Source organism: Juglans regia, chromosome 12 (assembly GCF_001411555.2).
Source record: "Juglans regia cultivar Chandler chromosome 12, Walnut 2.0, whole genome shotgun sequence".
In the NCBI taxonomy this organism is placed as follows: domain Eukaryota; kingdom Viridiplantae; phylum Streptophyta; class Magnoliopsida; order Fagales; family Juglandaceae; genus Juglans; species Juglans regia.
Window position 1 is genome coordinate 4572863 of NC_049912.1, and position 17355 is coordinate 4590217.

General features: G+C 38.1%; 1 protein-coding gene and 1 long non-coding RNA gene across 2 annotated transcripts; both read right to left on the reverse strand.

The window, feature by feature from the left end:
• Positions 1-4079: 4079 nt before the first annotated feature.
• LOC108980677 (uncharacterized mitochondrial protein AtMg00820-like) lies at positions 4080-4538 on the reverse strand. The gene has a single exon (XM_018951678.1). The coding sequence runs from the start codon at positions 4536-4538 to the stop codon at positions 4080-4082; it is 459 nt and encodes a 152-aa protein (XP_018807223.1).
• Positions 4539-8887: 4349 nt separating this feature from the next.
• LOC118344064 lies at positions 8888-13282 on the reverse strand. The gene is made up of 3 exons (XR_004797830.1): positions 13204-13282; positions 11987-12277; positions 8888-8924 (listed from the first exon to the last, which is right to left on the reverse strand). It is a non-coding gene; the product is annotated as an uncharacterized LOC118344064 (long non-coding RNA).
• Between the last annotated feature and the right edge of the window lie 4073 nt (positions 13283-17355).

Genomic DNA, 17355 nt, shown 5'->3' on the forward strand with positions numbered 1-17355 from the left:
AACCCAACCCAACTTCACTTCCAACCTTCGAATAAAACAATTTCAGTGTCCGCATCAATATTTTATTCATTCAGCACTTTAAGACTTGCATGAGAGTTCAATACAACTAGTTCCAAAACACCCATCATTTACACCAAGAAGTCTCAAATAATAATTCAAAAACAGTCTCACAAATCATCCAAAATCATATATCTCAACATCAAGAATTCCATCACACTCAACCACCATCAAGTCAGTAACTCTATTATATTTCACAGTCTAAACCTATCATCAAAAACCACCAACAGCTACGAGGAACTTACCCCAACAGAAAATACAAACTTCAACCACTTCGAATGGCCACTACAATTCACGTCCCAAAACTTCAACCACTTCGAATGGCCACTGGAATTCACGTCCAAAATATTCACAGCAATCTCTAGTGAACATAAAACCAGAAAAAAAAAAAAAGAAAAAAAAGAAAAAAAAAGAAAAAAAAAAAAGAAAGAAAGAAGAATATACATAAAAAGAAAGAGAGGGAAAGTCGGATTGAAGGAAGAATTAAGAGGATTAACAGCAAGTATAGAATTAAGAGTGACTAACGGTTCAGTGGCTGGAGCGAGAGTTACCGAAAATTAAATTCAAGAACTCAAAGAGGGAAAACCCAACCACGGCACTCAGATTTTCGGTACCCACAATATGCTGCAAAGTGACAAAACCCAAAGAAAATAATTCACGAATTGCTAGTGAAACAGAAAGAAAGAACAAAAATATGCAGAGAACGAGAGAGGACGATGGCTTACCTTCGAAGAATCAGAAAACTCGAGACCCACGGAAACGGATGTGTCGGCTAAGGATGAAATACCAGTTCGTGCAAGATAGAGAGTTTGAGTGGTTCGGAAATGTGGTGAGGAAGGCTCTTCATGAGCGGAACCGAAAGTAGAGATTGTGGGGCGTGGGAAGCAGATGCACGGGAATGGAGGAAATCACAGAAATGCAGACCGAAAGCAGAATGAAGGAACGCAATGGAGGAAGAAGAGAAACAGTGCACGACATGAAGGGAATTAAATCCCTCCCCAAAACGATGCCGTTCTTCACTCAACCAGTTCGTGGGCTGGGTTTCGCACATCCGACCAAAACAAAGGGGCTGGGCCTAAGCCCGGTTATTACACATGCTCTTCCTTTATGGATGAATTTAGTTGCGGCGCCATTCCAGTTATTTTCCTCGAGGGTCCGGAAAGTTAACTCATATTACCAGATAATCAACTCCAATGTTACTAATACTCTTCCAAAAGTCTTTTGTGATAAGATAAAATTTTCTGGCGATCAAAGTCTATTACAAAATTTTTTAAAAAAATTGCACTAAATCATCACTGAGAAGTCTTCTACATGACATACACAAAATAAAAAGGGTATTCACTCAGTCTTCTCTGTGGACCATTACACAGCTTGAATTAATTCCGATGCAATCCGTGTGCAACATCAACCCATCTTGGAGGAGATGAGTCCAAGTGTGGTGAATAAATCTGAAACAAAAGTAAGTATCAATAATTCAGTGGTTAGAGCAAAACACTTCTTTTCACAACTTCTTTGCAATTGATCAACAAACCATCAACCAGATTTAGTATAATCTAACAAATGGTTGAAACTAAAAGGAGAAGAAGAAATAAACTCCAATTCACATAGCCAAGCAGCATAGAGATGACTAAGCCCGTTTAAGCCAGCAAGTTGGTGCTGCATCATCTTCCCCTGTATACGGCCTGAAGATCTTAATCAGCCATTGAAATGTTAATGTATAACATAACAGACCAAATCATATGCCGCATCTATATATATAATGCAGCTAGCACAGGTGGCTCGTTATACCATATGCAGCATATATACTTACTTTAAAAAAACATGTAAACAACAACAAAAGCCACATCCATATAATTTACAAAAGAACTATCCATTAAAAATGCAAAATCATTGGATATGCAAGGAATGATACTTATAATTAGATTGTTACCTCCATATGTAAACCCCACATTACAATCCAAATACCCACAAGCAGTAATACTTTTTGCTTCCAAAAAACAATGAGTATATAGAAAAACATGACAAAAAAACTCACCTCAATTAGATCATCAAGCTTCCCACATCATTCTCATCTGCCAATGATGCAAATTTTATGAATGGATGGTCATGAGGAGATAAATCAATAAGACAGGTATTTTCATCTTTTTTACAGGCTTCCCAGCCGTTTATTTCAGAGCCAATTCTGTGACAAGAGTATTGTATCTTTAGGCACAAGTTATAGCAAAGCAAAAATACATGATGGAGCAAGCGCTTCCATAGTGTCGTTATGAGCAATGATATACTTACAACTCTTTTAAAACTATTGTAGCATATAAATCAAGAAAATTTTAGTATTTTTAATGACATTGCACTATTATATTAGTAGGTTGTAAAAGAGTTGTAAGTATACCATTATTTAATTTCCTTTTTAGCACCACGGATGAGAGATTCCACATTAGTCAAAACGATTTTTAGCAATGCTTCTTTGTTGTTTTTATTAGGCTTCCTATGTTCGAAACCAAAATTTATATACATAATAAATAAATCAATCAGAAAAATGAGAAGCTTTTAAAAGAATGAGACTTAAAAGAAAATATCTTTAACGAAAAGCGAAGTGAAGAAAACCCCAACTCGGATGCCTAACAAAATGTCACTAAAGGGGATAAAAGCCCAGATAAACAAGCCCAGCCATCAAAGGGCCCCTATTAGAAAACAACAAAATGAGAGAGGAAGAAGAGATAAAGAGGAGACAAGGAGAGGGCAAGAAAAAAGAATGTCAGAGGGAAAAGAATGAGGTGATGGAAAGGAAAATAAAAAGGAGAAAGGGGGGAAAACAAGTGAGGCATGCAAGTGAGGACTGGAATAAAGTTGTCATTCCTCATCACTCCCAAGGCTAGGATAAAAAGGAATCGGACTGGACAAGGAGGGGACTTCTTTACCTTCTTCAACCTATGACGAGAGCTCCAGAGACAAGGATCTTCTCCATAAAATAATTCTCCAGCTCCATTGCACAAAGAGAAATGAGAGAATATGAGAGACTAAAGCACATATTATAATGGATTTTCCCTTCAAACGACCCGTGGACGTAGACCCAGTGCGAACCACATAAATCTATATCTTCATCTCCATTGATATTTCCTGCATTTACTTTCCTATTCACTGCTATGGATGTATGTACGATCATCGTAATGCACTCTGAACCGCTACTAGAGGCTCTATACCACTCCGATTGAGGGCCGAAACGCTACCGTGGGCTAGGAATAATTCCTTCTCCTATTCTAGCATGTTGTGCAATTTTTGGCAGTAACATTATGCATCGTCTATGGGATTTGATTTATTTCCAGCACAAAAACTTGAAGGAGGATGATTTCCTGACTTCCGAAATCATCTACCAATTATCAGGTAAGATTCCTCCATTATTTTATTGCTTTCATAGCATTATTAAGATTCCCGACGTCTCCACATTTCTGACAATGCATGAACTGGCAGACTTTGTTAACAGCAAATGAAATGTCAAAGTGGGCAAAAGATAAATACTGAAGACTTCCTACTGTGCTGCAGTAGAGCTGTGGGTCTTCAAATGAAGACCCATCAAGAGCAGTGAGTTTTTCAGATGTAGACATAGGAGTCAAGACAGCCTTTGAGTTATGCATGTTGGTTTTTTTGAGAAGATCTGAGATATATTTATGCTGAGATATGAACAGACCACTAGAGTTTCAGATAACCTCAGTTCCTAGGAAATAATGCAAGCAACCTAGATCTTTCACTGGAAACGAATTGTGCATGGCAGAGATAAATTCAGAACATAACTTATTGCTAGAGCCAGTGACAATAATGTCATTAACATAAACAAGAACATAAATTAGATCAGAGCCATGACAATATATAAACAATGAGGAATCTGACTTAGAGGCAAAAAACCAAGAGACAAAAGTTTGTTGCTTAATTTTGAAAACCAAGCCCAAAGGGCTTGTTTGAGACCATAAAAGGACTTACGTAGCTTGTAAATGTGTGGGAAGATCAGGATTTGCAAACCCCAACGGCTATTGCATGTAGACAGCTTCCTCCAAGTCACCGTGCAGGAATGCATTCTGAATATCCAACTGGTGTAGGGGCGAAGACAAGGTAACAGAAATGGATAGGATGGTTCGAATGGTCACTGGTTTGACTACATGACTATAGGCCTCTGTGAAGTTGACCCCCGCTTGCTGATGGAATCCTTTAGCAACTAAGTGAGCTTTTCGCCTTTCAAGAGTTCCATCGGCAAGACATTTAGTCTTTAGGACCCATTTGTAGCCAAGAGTGTTGAGGTTGGAGTCATACGAGATGAGATCCCAGGTGCGCTTGAGAAGCAGGGCATCAAACTCGACGGCCATAGCAGCGCGCCACTCGGGAAATTTAGTGGCCTCAGTGAAGGAGGAAGGTTCCTCCGAAACAACGGAGGGAGCGAAAGTGGTGAGGTGAAGGGAAAGTGTTCCGCGCAGGCCAGGGGATAGTGCCATCAAGTCGACGGAGGGGTCTATGGACGTTGTTGCGGGACCTCATAACCATGGGATGGATATGAGGTGTCGTGGGAAGGGACATGGCAGACGAAGGGGATGGCGGCCGAATAATAGAGGGAGAAGGTGATGCGGCGGCTGGGTTGATCTGGGATGGTTGCCGAATACTAGAGGGATGGTTGCCGAATAATAGAGGGAGGTTTGATATGTGCGAAGGAGATGACTATAGGGAAGAGGAAGATGAATTCTGTAGGGAAGAGAAAGATGATGCCCTATTTGGAGAAGAAGTTGTTATGACAGGCTGGGTTGATCTGTGAGGAAAAGGGTGTATTTGTGGGCCTAGGTTTAGAGTGGGCTGGGACCTAGACGGGTGTGAAGTTGTGGACATCTTGTGAGGCCTGGTAAGGGAGCTGGGAGAGTATTGCCGTGAGAGAGAGAGTGGACCATGAGTTTTGAGGGGCAAATGGGAAGGTGTCTTCATAAAACTGGACATCTAATGAATATAGAGCCTACCTGTAGGTATGTGAAGGAAAAAATACAGTTTGTGATTGGGACTATAACCCAAAAAGACACACGGTTTGGATCTCAAGTCCATTTTGTGATGGTTGAATGGCCTTAAGTTGGGCCAACAGAGGCATCCAAATGTGCGTAAAAAGGTATAGTTAGGTGGTTGATTAAAAATTAATTGAAAGGGAGATTTGTTTTGGAGTGTTGGTGTAGGCATTCGATTTATAAGAAAGACCGTGGTTGAGAAGGCTTCAGCCCAATATTTTTACAGAGCAAAAGAATGGGCCAAAAGTGCAAGGCTGGTTTCGACAATGTGACGGTGTCGCCTCTCAACCATGCCATTTTGGGCATGAGAGTAGGGACACGTCACACGGTGTTAAATGCATTTTGAAAAATTTTATGTAAGGGCTGAAATTCACCACTCCCATCGGTTTGAACCAAAGCAATATTTGTGAAAAGAAATTTGTGACATATTTGTAAAATGTAAGAAACATAGATGATAAATCCGATTTTGCTAAGAGAGGAAAAATCCAAATGTATTTCGAATAATCATCAACAATAGATAGATAAAAGCGACAACCATGAGACGACGGCATAGGCGCTGGTCCCCAAACATCTAAAAATAAAAGACTAAAAGGCCTAGTAGAATGGGATGGAGTAGCGGATGAGGTAAAGTATGTGATTTGGCTTGAGAGGTGACAGGGGGACATCCAGTTGTGAGAGGTGAGGGGAAGGTTGAATTTTTTTTTTGTGAAGGTAGTGGTCCGTGGGTTGGGATGACCAAGACAAGAATGCCATGTTTGAGTAGAGGTTCGTTCACCGATTATTGCTTGAGGAGAGAGGGAAGGTTGTGGAAACACCTTAGGCACCGAAACACAAGTAGGGAGTTCATACAACCCATTCCTAACGTTGCCCTGAAGGAGTGTTGCCCGGGTGCGCAAATCCTTCACAAAAAAAGAATTAGAGTGAAATTCAAAAAATACAGAGTTTTCAAGACAAAACTGATGTAGGAAATTAGATTACGCGTAATAGAGGGCACATGAAGAAGATTTTTAAGGATAAAATTTCCAGAAGAAGAGGGGAAGTGAGCTAAACCAATATTGTGTATGGGAAGAGTAGAACCATCCTCGATGCTAACTTGGTCAGGGCCTTGGTATGATGCAACGTCAAGATTGAGGTTGGCAAAATCATTGGTAAAGTGGTTCATCGCCACTGTATCTGGGAACCACATATTGGAGTTCAGAGCTTGCTAAGGCAGAGAGGTATAATGGGCAGCAAATGAGGCAGGTGTAGGGGCTTGTTGCATATTTGACATATCGTTCGGTCAAAGGGACGATGAGGGGGCTGGTTAAAGGCCCCACGTTGCCCACCACGTCCACATCGACCCCTAAATTGATTTCCCCTGTCTTGGTTTGAAAATGTATTGGGAAAAGCTTGTCGAGAGGTGGAGTTTGCTGCAAGAGAGGTACTTGGAAAGCAGAGCATTAGTTTGATGAGCAAGTCGACTTTCATGGTTTAAGAAATAACTGAAGACCTAAGGAGGAGTAAGGGGTTCAGGCCATGTGGTTAGGGAAGAAACGATGGAATCAAAATCAGTTCCAAGGCTGGCTAAGAGGTAAATAATGACCTCTGAGTGGGAGAGTGTTTGGCCAGCAACGGCAAGAGTAGAGGCTAGGGAGGTTGCTTTGTGAAAGAAAGTGGAGATGGAGTCAGATCCCTTTTTCAAGGTAGCAAGCTGGTATTGGGTTTGCATTATATGAGCGGAGGATTGAGCTGAAAACATTGTTTGAAGAGTAAACCAAACATCAAAGGAAGTGGTGAACGTTAGAACCTGGGCAAGAATATTTTCGAACAAAGAGGCATTTATGGCCGAGATGATCAACTAGTCTTGTAAGACCCAGTTGGCGTGTGCGGGGTTGGGAGAACCAGCAATGGTAGAGGGAGGAGCAGAGATGGATCAGTCCACAAAGCCGAAGAGACGATGTCCCTTCAAGAACAGTTCCATCTGTGCTTTACACAATAGGTAGTTCTCTAACGTTAACTTGATGGTGATGAAATGGGTAGAGGAGTTAATGGTGGTGAGGTTGTGGGAAGGTGGTGGGGAAGAAGAAGAAGAAGAAGAAGAAGAATGTCCTAAGTTGGCCATGGATAGGGGACGCGAGTCCTAGAGGGCTTTGGATACCATAAACAGACACATAAAAGTCAAGTAATAAAGCACTCAAGGTGCTTGAGGAAATGACACAATTAGAGAGGGAAAAAGTTCCTTCGTATATTGTATTCACCACACACTATTCATTATATCCATATGTTATTTATATCAGAGAACTATCCAAAGAATCAGATTACATCAACGGTATAGATTTACACAAGAATTGAAAAATGATATTCTAGACCTAGGACACTTGTAGCTCTTTCATTGGTTCTCTTGAAGATGCTTTTGGCAGAGGCTCTTTTGTAGTCGTTGTGCATGAATCTGTTGTTTGCTTTTGGCTGTGGTCTGTGTTGTCTGGTATAGCAGTGTGGGTGTGAGCCTTGCCATGTGCATTACCATGCATTGTGGGTGCAGAATTTGTCGTTCCTTCAATAGGGATATATAGTTTCTCTTTTGTTGGGTTGCTTCAGGTCTTTGGAATTGGAGAAGGGTGTGTTGGGTCCTTTCTCAAGGTATTGATTAATGGTCTTCTATTGACCATAACACACGCTCTTCCTTTATGGATGAATTTAGCTACGGCGCCACTTCCACTGGCTCGATGCTAATCTTCTTTCGAGTTCACTTAAGAAGTAACTCAATTTGTATAATTCATCCCGTCTTCGCGGAGCCTATTAGGGAGAAATGATCGACTTCAACTTTCTCTTTTAATTTTCCATTCTTGATGTTTGTCTTTCACTATTTTTTTTTTTTACAAAAAAATACTGCCTTGCTGCTTGCTTGATAGAGTTATTTATGGCAATTTCTTCTCACGGGAAAAAGTCTTTTGTGATAAAATAAAATTTTTTGGCGATCAAATTCTATTAAAAATTTAAAGAATAATAAAAAAATTTGCACTAAATCATCACTGAGAAGTCTTCAGCAAGACATACACAAAATAAAAAAGGGTATTCACTCAGTCTTCTCTGTGGACCATTACATAGCTTGAATTGATTCTGATGCAATCTGTGTGCAACATGAACCTATCTTGGAGGAGGTGAGTCCAAGTGAGGTGAATAAATCTGAAACAAAAGTATGTATCACTAATGCAGAGGTTAGGGGATCACTAAGAGAAACACTTCTTTTCACAACTTCTTTGCAATTGATCAACAAATCATCAACACCAGATTTTGTATAATCTTAAAAGTGGTTGAAACTAAAAGGAGAAGAAGAAATAAACTCCAACGCAAATAGCCAAGCAGCATTGAGATGACTAAGCCTGTTTAAGTTGCATCATCTTCCCCTATATACCTAAAGATCTTAATCAGCCATTGAAATGTTAATGGATAACATAACAGACTAAATCAAATGCCGCATCTATATATATAATGCAGCTGGCACAGGTGGCTCGTTATTTCATATGCAGCATATATTTACTAAAATGGAGATGCCATTGAGCTTTAATTTGATCTTTGTTGAGCCATATAATTACTTTAAAAAAACATGTAAACAACAACAAAAGCCACATCCATATAATCTACAAAAGAACTATCCATTAAAAATGCAAATCATTGGATATGCAAGGAATGGTACTTATAATTAGATTGTTACCTCCATATGTAAACCCCACATTACAATCCAAATACCCACAAGCAGTAATACTTTTTGCTTCCACAAAAAAATTGAGTATATAGAAAAACATGACAAAAAAACTCACCTCAATTAGATCATCAAGCTTCCCACATCATTCTCATCTGCCAATGATGCAAATTTTATGCATGGATGGTCCAGAGGAGAGAAATCAATCAGACATAGCTATTTTCATCTTTTTTACAGGCTTCTTGGCCATCTCTTTCAAAGCCAATTATGTGACAAGAGTATTGTATCTTTAGGCACAAGAGTTATAGCAAAGCAAAAATACATGATGGAGAAAGCACTTCCATAGTGTTGTTATGAGAAATGATATACTTGCAACTCTTTTAAAACTATTGTAGCATATAAATCAAGAAAATTTTAGTATTTTTAATGACGTTGCACTACTATATTAGTAGGTTGTAAAAGAGTTGTAAGTATACCATTATTTAATTTCCTTTTTAGCACCACGGGTGAGAGATTCCACATTAGTCAAAATGGTTTTTAGCAATGCTTCTTTGTTGTTTTTATTGGGCTTCCTATGTTCAAAACCAAAATTTATGTACATAATAAATAAATCAATCAGAAAAATGAGAAGCTTTTACAAGAATGAAACGTAAAAGAAAATATCTTTAACGAAAAGCAAAGCGAAGAAAACCCCAACTCGGATGCCTAACAAAATGTCACTAAAGGGGATAAAAGCCCAGATAAACAAGCCCAGCCAACAAAGGGCCCCTATTAGAAAACAACAAAAGAAGAGAGGAATAAGAGACAAAGAGGAGACAAGGAGGGGGCAAGAAAAAAGAATATGTCAGAGGAAAAAGAATGAGGAGACGGAAAGGAAAATAAAAAGGAGAAAGAGAAAAACAAGTGAGGCATGCAAGTGAGGAGTGGAATAAAGTCGTCATTCCTCATCACTCCCAAGGTTAGGATAAAAAGGGATCAGACCGGACGAGGAGGGGACTTCTTTACCTTCTTCAACCTCGCGACGAGAGCTCCAGAGACAAGGATCTTTTCCATAAAATAATTCTCCAGCTCCATTGCACAGAGAGAAATGAGAGACCATGAGAGATTATAAAACACATATTATAATGGATTTACCCTTTAAACGGCCCGTGGACGTAGACCCAATGCGAACCACGTAAATCAATATCTCCATCTCCATTGATATTTCTTGCATTTACTTTCCTATTCATTGCTATGGATGTACGTACGACACCTTACCGCACTCTGGACCGCTACTAGAGGCTCCATACCACTCCGATGAGGCCGAAACGCCACCGTGGGCCAGGAATAATTTCTTCTCCTATTCTAGCATGATGTGCGATTTTTGGCAGGAACATTTTGCATCGTTTGTGGGATTTGATTTATTTCCTGCACAGAAACTTGAAGGAGGAGGATTTCCTGACTTCTGAAATCATTTACCAATTATCAGGTAAGATTCCTCCATTATTTTATTGCTTTCATAGCACTATTAAAATGGGCGAGATTACCTTACTCTCGCCCATACAACTAGGAGCATAATACACTGAAACACACGCATTGTGCACGTGGCACATATGCACCCAGCATTTCACACATGAAAACACCTTCTCGCCATAGGCATTGTGCACTTGGATTATGCACATGGGCACAGAGCAGGGGTGCACTGTGCACTTAAATGCTACATGGGTCGTTGAGGCCTTCTACGGCCTAGTGGTCCCTGTGGAGGCCGCCTCCGCCATGCGACCACATGCACGAGATTGAACGTGGTCAAGACTACTCGGCCACGACCTAACTGTGGCCCAATTGGGGTGCCGATGGCCACCATGTGGACTGCCGGTGTAATCTATCTCTGACTAGGTTGTCCCAGACTACCCCACACAAAGGTGGCCTCCGCCATTCGACCATGTGCACGGGATTGCATGTGGTCAAGACTACTTGCCACGACCCAGCTATGGGCCAACAGGGGCGTTAGCAGCCACCATGTGGACTGTTTGCGTCATCTGTTTCCAATGGGGTGGTCCCTGACCAACCCTCACGAAGGCAACCTCTACCATGCGACCACGTGCATAGGATTGCAAGTGGTCGAAACTATTCGGCTTGGCCTAGCTATGGCACGACAGGGGGGCTAATAGTTACTATGTGTACCACCGGTGTCATATGTCCTCGCACAGTGGGCAACGGGTGCATATTGTCATGCACCCAAAGGAGCCTTTCCCGTGGCGTATGTGGGCAGGCGAGGCCATAAACGGCCATCACTAGTCCCATCAGTAATCTCTATCACCGGCAAGGTATCCTTGAGCTCGCTCGACCACCCCTTGCTTAGCCATTCAAGTAAGCAACCATCCCGCGATGCACGAAGGCAGGTAACCATGCTCAGCCTAAGTTTGCTTGACCAAGTCTCCTTGGTCATAACTATTCTATGGCCGTGCACGAGGTTAACCTTGCTCTACCTGTAGACCGCATGCTCAACCTTCGCAGTTCCTCGGCCTGAGCACCTGGCAGTTAATCAGGATCCGTCATTCAACCTAGGGGCATCTTAGATATGCCATATATCTGCCCAGTGTCCCCCAAAAAGAAATCTATCAACAACAAAAATAATTAAAGGTTTCCCTAAATCATTGATGGTCACTAAAATATAAGATTTCCGGCTAGTATTTTGTATAGTACCCATAACAATATAATACATGGGACTGGTCAACATCCTCACAGTCACACTTTTGAGTAAAAATCTCCAGTACACTTGAACACCTTTGAGTTGAGCTATCATTACAAGCTTTTCACACTTGAATATGCACTTCTCTATTCTCACTTCATATGCACTGATTTTATTTTTTTTTTATTTTGGATTTTTTGTTTAGTAATACTAGATGCAATTATGACCTGTGTAAGCACCGTGCACTTCATTTATAAAAGAATGTGATCCATAATTAAAAAATTAATTTTTCATATTGGTATCACATTTACTCACATTTTTTAAAAGGAGTACGTAGAACACTATATGATTGAAAATATCATTTCCTTTTTGTTTTTTTTGGTTGTTTGATAAACATGTAACAGCACGTGTACTAGGAAACCGTAGTGCCAAAAATGGTGACGTGGTAATACAATTTATTTATTAGAATCCCCATGGTAGGATGCGTGCTCAGAACTTATCTAAAGAATGGGAAGATGCAAGTGTAAATTGGCCTAGAGCTAGTACCTCATAGCTTGGAGGCTCGAGCTGTGTCTTTACTCAAGGCAATTGCGGTCTTTGAGCCAGATGAGTGTTCCAGATGCTTAGAGATAAATTCCCCAGCCAACATGAGCTTACCAAGATTCACATTTGTCTTCACACCGAGCCCATCTAGCATGTACACAACATGCTCAGTTGCAACATTTCCAGATGCACCCTTGGCATATGGGCAGCCCCCAAGACAAGAAACTGATGAATCGACTGTGCTGATCCCCATCTGTGAAGGAAATCAACAACATGACATTGGAATGACAGTACCTGAAAAGATAAAAACACACAAGGCAACGCCACATAAAGTGCCTTTTAATAAAAATACGAAAGAACTCATAATACGCAGGTTAACATAACTCCAAAATGAATAAGGCATTTCAAATTCATATCAACACAGCTGACATGACTAAATTTACGTCATAATAACTGCATTTGACTGATAAGTACTATGGAATGAGGCTGCTTGAAAGTGAATTCCACTGCTTTGATACCATTGTTACATTGTAAGATCATATCAAAATTATAAGGATTCAACATGATGGCTCACGAATTTTATCTCCAACTTAGGTATATCATCATCAAAATTCTTGTAAGGAAAGGTTTAAATTTGATGACTTTCCTACAGCCTAACGGTTGCCAATTTCAATCTTCAACCAATTGCTTCAAGCATGAGAGGTGCACAAGGTCTCACAATTCATATTGATGCTCACATTCTCAACATTTCAATGTTTCCACCTCCCTCCCTCGTACATTAAATTTCAATGTTCTCCAATTCCTTGATAAACCACTCAAATTTCAATGGGCTTTGGTCTCTACTAAATCCTTTCAAGCAAGGTAGGTGTTAAGATAGCTAGATTTTCCTGATCAGATTCTCTAGCTGTTTTCCCTAACGTTCTTACCTCTCCTCCTTTCCCTCCAACCTAATAATTTTCAGAGCTACTTCAGCCAATTTCTCCACTCGCACTCCAAACCTCCACCCTATGTCTTCTCCCTTAGCTCTTCAGCTCCATTCATCCAAACCAAGACCTTGAGGTCAGATTTATTTATTTGCACCCAACTCTCATATCTGAACCTTTAATAAACAAAACAAGTACTGCATTGTGCATACTAGTTGTAACACCCAAATCTGATATGGAATATTATGAACACAAACACAAAAAAACTATAAAATGGAAGGTAGTTTTAGAGATTACCTGGGGTACCAACACCGATTGTATCGCCAAGTGATATTTCAGAGCCACATATGCTACTTTAGCTGGAGATACCATTCCTTCCATTGGACACCCCACAACACATGATCTAAAAACATAAGAAAGTATGCCATTTGTAGCACCCCATATATATTTGCCAGCTGGACAAAGCATAAGAGCATTTACATTCGGTGCCCCCAAAGCACCACTTTTCCTATAATTTGAGGTTTATTTTACGGTTTTGGTCAAAATATCCCTACATCCGAATCCCTATTTTAGGGAAAATGTTTAAGGGATAAACAATGGTTAAATGGTTAAAGTCAAAGCAGCATCTACATATTCTATAACCTAAATGCTGATATTAGATAGAACTATATTTATGAGATAGATTTTTCATTACTTTTGTGTCAAGCCAAACGACAAGAGCAGGGCTAAAGATCTAGCGTCCTCCGTGTAACCTATGGCTGGCCAACTATAAAGTCTTCACTTCATAGTTCATATACAAATTACGAAGTGTAATGCATGGTATAAACCCTTACCCAGCTCCTGCACTCACCCGGGCGGGTTGGTCATCTTTTATCCATCCTGGCCCAACCTTTTGCCTTAACCTCTTCACCATTAGCTCCCGCCAAACAGGCGGCCCCACTGTCCAACCTCTGCCAATCCAAACCAAAAAATCCAAACGCCCAAAAAACAAATATCCAAAAGAATGATACAAATCACACATATCTGAAAAAGAAAAGAAAAATAAAAAAGAAATAAATAATATTTACAATCATGTAATGCATAAGTGCTGCACAATCTATTTGAAAAAAATTAATAAATACAAGATTCACGTGAAAAAAAACTAATTTTTTAATAATGGATCTCACTCTTTTTTAAAAGGATTGCATAATTCTTGCGTACTCTATGACTATATGTAATATTATTCGTAAAAAAGACAACCTATCTGTCTTGCCTTGTGAGCAGGTGGTTGACCTGCTCCCCCTCCCCAATTTGCAAAGTTAATCATGAGAAGTAGGGATGAAAAACCTACCTATCAGTTCGGTTTAGAGTCGAAACCGAGACTGCATCGATACATTAAAAAAAAAAGAATATCTCGACCGAAACCAGCCAGTGAAGGGAAAGAAAATCGTCGATGTCGGTCTCGATTTTCTACCAGTCGATTCGTCCACATCGTCGATGGCGTGAAGAGAGAGAGAGAGAGAGGAATGAGAAACACAGAAACAGATTCACAAAATTACACGTAAACTCGAACTCCATCATCACAGATTCACAAAATTACAAGATATACAACAAATATCAAATGATTCACAACAAATATCACATTATCACAACACTATCGGTACCCTATCTGAGAAAAATAAAAGAACCCTGGTCTCCATCAACAAACCTCAACGAATCGGAAATGGGAGCTTGAAACAATGCAAATGGATGAAACGGTGCAAATGGATGGAGGGAGAGAGGGACGGCATTGGAGAGAGAGGAATCTGAGAGAGAGAGCTGAGACACAGAACGGCGCAGAGAGATGAGAATGAGAAAAGAGAAGGGGGATCTTAACCTAATCATGAAATGGAGACGACGCCGTTTGCTTTATTTTTTTTTTTTCAACTAGGTGGATTAAAATGACATCGTTTCTTATATAGTATAAAATAAAAAAAAAATAGTAGAAACGGTCGGCCGGTTCATCTATTTTTTATTGGGTCAAATCGAGACCGAACCGAAAAACTTCGATTTGAGCAAATATCTTCTGCATGCCAGCCGGTTCTTCACCAGTTCTGTCCGGTTCCTGACTCCGACGGTCGGTATTTCAACAATTATTCTTCAAATGATCAGTATGCACCAAAAAATTTCATGCATGCAGTACTTGAAGTAAAATATCAACTTCTGCTCTCAAGCACATGATTTCAACACAATTTTAATATTTATTAACCTTTTAGAAAAGAGCAATATAGTCATATCATGATATTGGTGTGCTCTAGGGGCTAGCTGTAGAAGATGAATTAAGAAATATTTCAATCATTTAAATGAAAAGTACTACTATATCTTCAATATATATATATATATATATATAAACTTATAAATTGACTTGTTTTATATGATCTGTTTGATTTATTCTACAATAAAACTAATTTTCCCATCAAGAATTATATAATGTTCTTATTGCCCAAAAGGAAAGTTCTAGCAATTTCAAGATGAGAAATTATAAACATACATAACTTTTCACAATACTTTACACAATAATATTTTAAAAAGAGAGTTATTTTTGTAAAATACCTTATAAAACTAACACAGTTTTATAAAAATATCCTTATTTTATAACATGTATTATAAAATATATTATAAAATGTATTGTACGGATATCATTATTTTTTTAAGAAAAAAAAAACTCGAGTTAACATTTTTATACATAATTGACTTTTTATATATCAAAATTGACCTTTTTTATATCAAATTACGTAAATTTATAAAACTATTTTTATAAAATTTCTTTATGATTAAAACATTTCCTTTTATATGTAGAAACTTCTTCTAAATAATTAGACGTTTTATCTTGAATTAAACATGCTATAACAGCTAGAGAGTGGAATGTATGATTTTTTTTTTTAAAAAAAAATGTGTAATTAAAATAGAAGAAAACGCTTTGAATGAAATTTGGGTGAATTATTTAAGAGTTAATCATGTAAATGCTCTTATATTTATTTGAATTGAGTATAATATGTGGGAGGAACTTGGGACTTAATTTCCTCCTTTTTCTTTTTAATTAGATTACCAACTCTTGGAGTACTCAACTGATGATCTTATAGTCGTTACTTCTAATAAAAATTACTCATTTGTCAAAATCAACTCGTAAATAGTTATTATCGTCAAATATATCATGAACCATGCTTTTGATTTTTTTTTTTTTTTTGGCTCTTGAGAAAGGATGACTTGCTGACCCTTAAACATTCATGAACCTTTTCTTTAATTTTATGATTCTCTCACTTAATTAAAAAAAAAATTGTTTAAATTCGTTGAAAGACTTTGAAAAGGGTGCGGCTACAATGCCGCCCCATGTTGACCGCTGGGCGTACCGCCCAGCGTAACTTTTCTTTTTTTTTTTTCCCTTTTTTCTTTTCATATTTTTTTAATACATTTAAATATATTTAAAAAAAATAAAAAAACACAAATACATTTAAAATCACTTAAAAAAAAAAAAATTAAAAAAAAATTAAAAATGGACAAGCGGTCAAATAAAGTGGGCAAAGTGGGGAGTCAAAATAGTCTTTTTCCTTTGAAAATGGTTGGAGAATTGTGTAATTATCACATCTGACTTGACCGACATGTTTTGATGTTGAATTTTTTACAAGGAAACATCATACTTTGATTTTCTTCAAAATTACTGTTTCGATATTTTAACTTTTTTAATGATTAAAAAAAGTGATTATTAATAAATTTATTTTTTTATAATTAAGAATATTAATTTATTTTTTTTTTTTAAATTCAAGTGTACTAAAGGACACGGCCATTTGTACATGCTGGACGATCTAGCATTGTCCTTTTTAATATAAATTGGGACGTTCAGTATATAAAATAAATTTAATTCTAATTATAATTTTAAGATATGTAAATTTCACAAATTCTTCATAAAAAAGAATACAATATATGATTATTAAAAACCGGACTTTGACGGTTTCAGAGTCCACGCACACGGTTTCTTCTGTTTGGTCTTTGGATTTTTTTTGGTAGAGAACTTTTTAAATTATTATAATTATTATTTAAAAAAACTAATCAGATAAGTGTCCAAGGATCGATGCTTAGGACATGAGTTAGATTTTCGTTTTGGAATACTTCTTCGATACATTTATAAGTTGCGTGGCGTATTTTTTCTTTTTCTTAAAAATTGTTAGATTTATTATTAAAAAATTAATTTTTTATATAAATTTTAGATTTTTTTTTTTCAAATAATGTGCGGTAGTGTCTCAATCTCTTTTAAAAAAGATGAGCGAGATATGTATACAACTCATAAATCTATCTAATATTATTCAAAGAAGCTGTAATTTACATCACAAAGTACTATAATTTAATTTATAACTAATCGAGCCATGGATTTGATCCATTGATAGTTTCGCACGTCGGATTTTTATTGATGTTAATTAATGGTTAGATTTACGG